The sequence below is a fragment of the Cyprinodon variegatus genome, unplaced genomic scaffold (assembly GCF_000732505.1).
Source record: "Cyprinodon variegatus isolate N-32 unplaced genomic scaffold, C_variegatus-1.0 Scaffold1179, whole genome shotgun sequence".
In the NCBI taxonomy this organism is placed as follows: Eukaryota; Metazoa; Chordata; class Actinopteri; order Cyprinodontiformes; family Cyprinodontidae; genus Cyprinodon; species Cyprinodon variegatus.
The window spans coordinates 193,682-197,512 of NW_015151632.1; the positions used below are offsets into that span (position 1 = coordinate 193,682).

Genomic DNA, 3,831 nt, shown 5'->3' on the forward strand with positions numbered 1-3,831 from the left:
CTAACCCATGGCTAACCCATGACTAATCTGTGGCTAACCCATGGCTAACCCATGGCTAATCTGTGGCTAACCCATGGCTAACCCATGACTAATCTGTGGCTAACCCATGGCTAACCCATGGCTAATCTGTGGCTAACCCATGGCTAACCCATGACTAATCTGTGGCTAACCCATGGCTAACCCATGGCTAATCTGTGTCTAACCCATGGCTAAGTGGACAATGTTCCTCCTAACATGCACACATGTTTAAGTATTCTGAAAAACCTCAGAAGGTTCTTCCAGATGGACCTTGTTGGTTTTGGTTCCTGCAGGATGTGGTTGACCTGAGGCCACCAGAATAACCCCCCTCCTTTGTCTCTCCTTCCCTCAGCACGCTCCGGGGTCCAGTACATACCAACCTCTGGCTCCTGCAGGAACCGCTGCTTTGAGCTGCTGGAGGCGGAGCCCCCAAACTGTCGCTGTGACAACCTGTGCAGGACATACAACAGCTGCTGCTCCGACTTCAGCACCCTCTGCCTGCGGACAGGTACTGTATCTGAACATGGCAGCCCGACCCCACTCCTGGGTCCTAGTGTCCGTTAGGATGCTCTAACAGCTGCTAGAGGTTGTCTCTCTATGGATCAACAGAAAGAAGAGTCGAAGGCTGGGATTTGAACCTAAAACCCTCTGGCTGCATGACTTTAAACTGACTGGGAAACAGACTGGGAGGGTGGGCTCACTGAAACCATTAAAACCAGTTAGCGTCCGGGAACTAGTTTCTTCTGCAGCTATTTAAAAACTGGAGGATCATTAGTGATGGTTCAGATCTTTGACCCGACTTAAACATCCGACCCGCTTCTGATGGTCTGTAGACGGAGGAAAACCAGTCTGCTGCACCAGCCCTCTAGCTGAGCTGAAACTGGTTTCCATCTCTGCTGTGTCTCCCCCCACTCCCAGTCTGGTGGTCTCTCTCTCTCTCCCAGTCTGGTGGTCTCTCTCTCTCTCTCAGCCTGGTGGTCTCTCTCTCTCTCAGCCTGGTGGTCTTTGGCTCACCACTAGTTTGGCTGCTATTGTTCTACATTATGTCATTTCCCTTCAGATCGAAGCTCTGCTTAAAGGGAGCCTCTTTAAACCCCATAGACCCTGAGCCAGACCCCTGCCATCCGCTCTAATCTGTCAGATTTCAGAGAGCTCAGAGGTGACATGTTGTGGTTTTCTGTTCCTCCTCGATGCAGAGGGTGGCTATGAGTGCAGCAAGGATCGATGTGGCGAGACCCGAAACGAGCAGCACGCCTGCCACTGCTCCGATGACTGCCTTGCCAGAGGAGACTGCTGCACCAACTACAAGAAACTCTGCAGAGGTTTGTATCTTCCAACGTCTCCTTTCTGTGCGCCGACCCCCCAACAGCTTCCTGCTGGTTTCATTAACGTCTGTTTGCTGTAGAAAGAAATGAAAACTTTAGTGACTAAACACTCACCCAAACCCTCAGTAGAAACAGCCCCATCTAGTGGCCACAAGTCTCAGGTAGGTTGGTCTTTACAATGAGACTAGTAGGAGGTGTCAAAGGATGACAGGTTTCCATTTTGCAGGAATCACATGACCTGGCGGGGGATGGCGGCTGGACCAGCAGAGGATGATGGCTGCTCTGATTACGCAGAGTCCAATCAGGTCATCTAAACTCCAGGCTTAGCGATAACTAAAGGCAGGAGGTTTTAATGAGCCACTGTGCTTGTTATGACAGTCTGACTGTAGGCTGGTGGTGCTAACAGGTTCAATGAGCGAGTGGAGGAAGTCCTCTGGGCAGGTGAAGCTGGTTCTTCACTGTTCATTGGTTCCATCTATGTTCAACAGTTTGGTTTGTGATGTTAAGTAGACCGTAGAGACTGAACTTCTGAACTTTTTTAACATGTGGCTCATTTTAATGGAACTGGCTGACAGGAAAGGGGGGATGAGTGGAGAAACATGCAGGTTGGATTGGAACCCGGGTCTGTAGGTCTTCGTACATGGGTCGTGTGTGCTAACCACTGCACTACCGAAGCACCACTCCTTCAGCAGCTCCAGGCTTTGTTCCTTTTTTGCAGGTTGAGCAAAGATGGCCGCCTTCTGCTTGGTGTTTGACAGACAGTGGTTGGGAAAGTTCTCGGCTCCTGTGTAGAACCACCACTGGTGATCAAGATTTAGATCATGAACATGTTTTTCCCACCTTCATTTCCCTTCAGGAGAAACTCCATGGCTGCAGGATGACTGTGAGGAAATCAAGGCCCCTGAGTGTCCTGCCGGGTATGTTTTAATCTCTGACGTGTCAAACATGAAGTCAGATTAAAGGTGTCTGATGACGTTCACTGCGTGTGCAGGTTTGTGCGTCCACCGCTCATCATCCTATCGGTGGATGGCTTTAGAGCTTCCTACGTGAAGAGAGGGAACGCTGTCATGCCCAACATTGAAAAACTCCGTAAGCTTTTTTTATTCTCTTTATTCTGTATCTTCTAAATTAAACAAAGCGCAAAGACACAAATGCATGAAGCCAGCATGACCCCCTCCCTCTGAGCTGAACGAGTCCTCCTGAATGAATCCGCAAGTCCAAGTCCAGACCTTAAGGTCTTCTTCAGGTCCCTGTGGGAATCTCAAGAATGAAGTAAATGCTTGAAATATCCCAAACCTTTTCCCTTAGAGCTCCACGGAGAGAACAGACCTGACACTACCACTAACCCCGCCCACCCCACACACACTACCACCTATTTGTACCATTTGTTCCAGAGTAATTAACATTCTGATAAAACATTGAACCATGTTCCCATCCTTCCTCCAGCTTCCTGTTGGGTTTTTAGCCCGACCCAAAGCTGATAGTTTGAGGGACCTTCAGACAGAACTGGATTCGCTCCGTTATTCTTAATGTCTGATGGTTTATTGCTCTGGAAGGCCAAGTGAAATAATGTGTCATTGTTTAGGAACCTGTGGGACCCATGCCCCCTACATGAGGCCTGTTTATCCCACTAAAACCTTCCCCAACCTCTACTCAATAGCAACTGTAAGTATGGATTCACTTTGTCTCTAGTCTATTGATCTATAGTTTCCATGGTGATATAAAACAGAGTGAGCATGACTCACCGATATTCCAGGGTCTGTATCCAGAGTCTCATGGCATCGTTGGGAACTCCATGTATGATCCAATATTTGATGCAACATTTAACCTGAGGAGCAAAGAGAAACTGAACCATCGCTGGTGGGGAGGACAGCCGGTAAGTCTCTGCAGAGCTGCAATGGTTTTCTTTAGTTCCACTAACACTTCAAAAATAAAATAAGGTCCATGAAGACAGAGTTTTTGATCCTAGATGGTACCCAGTGGTCGCTATGGAAACCCTTTACTGGGCTGTGCTCTGTTCTGCTAACTGGACCTGATACTAAAATCAGAGAGGAACAGTATGGCTGTCTCCGAACGTCCGCCCCCAACCCCTAGATCCCTCCGTCGCTATATAGAGCGTGGTCCGCCCTAACCCCTAGATCCCTCCATAGCTATATAGAGCGGGGTCCGCCCCAACCCCTAGATCCCTCCGTCGCTATATAGAGCGGGATCCGCCCCAACCCCTAGATCCCTCCATAGCTATATGGAGCGGGGTCCGCTCTAACCCCTAGATCCCTCCATCACTATATGGAGCGGGGTCCGCTCTAACCCCTAGATCCCTCCGTCGCTATATAGAGCGTGGTCCGCCCCAACCCTTAGATCCCTCCATAGCTATATAGAGCGGGGTCCGCCCCAACCCCTAGATCCCTCCATAGCTATATAGAGCGGTGTCCGCCCCAACCCCTAGATCCCTCCATAGCTATATAGAGCGGGGTCCGCTCTAAACCCC

General features: G+C 49.7%; 1 protein-coding gene across 1 annotated transcript in view; it reads left to right on the top strand.

Annotated features, from left to right (window-relative positions):
* enpp2 (ectonucleotide pyrophosphatase/phosphodiesterase 2) overlaps positions 1 to 3,831 on the top strand; it is a 36,654-nt gene that overhangs the window by 6,202 nt on the left and 26,621 nt on the right. The window contains exons 3-9 of the mRNA XM_015401067.1: positions 371 to 526; positions 1,215 to 1,340; positions 2,200 to 2,260; positions 2,335 to 2,432; positions 2,929 to 3,008; positions 3,100 to 3,253; positions 3,313 to 3,400. Coding sequence (XP_015256553.1) covers positions 371 to 526; positions 1,215 to 1,340; positions 2,200 to 2,260; positions 2,335 to 2,432; positions 2,929 to 3,008; positions 3,100 to 3,253; positions 3,313 to 3,400 — 763 coding nt within the window. The remainder of the gene's footprint in view (positions 1 to 370; positions 527 to 1,214; positions 1,341 to 2,199; positions 2,261 to 2,334; positions 2,433 to 2,928; positions 3,009 to 3,099; positions 3,254 to 3,312; positions 3,401 to 3,831) is intronic.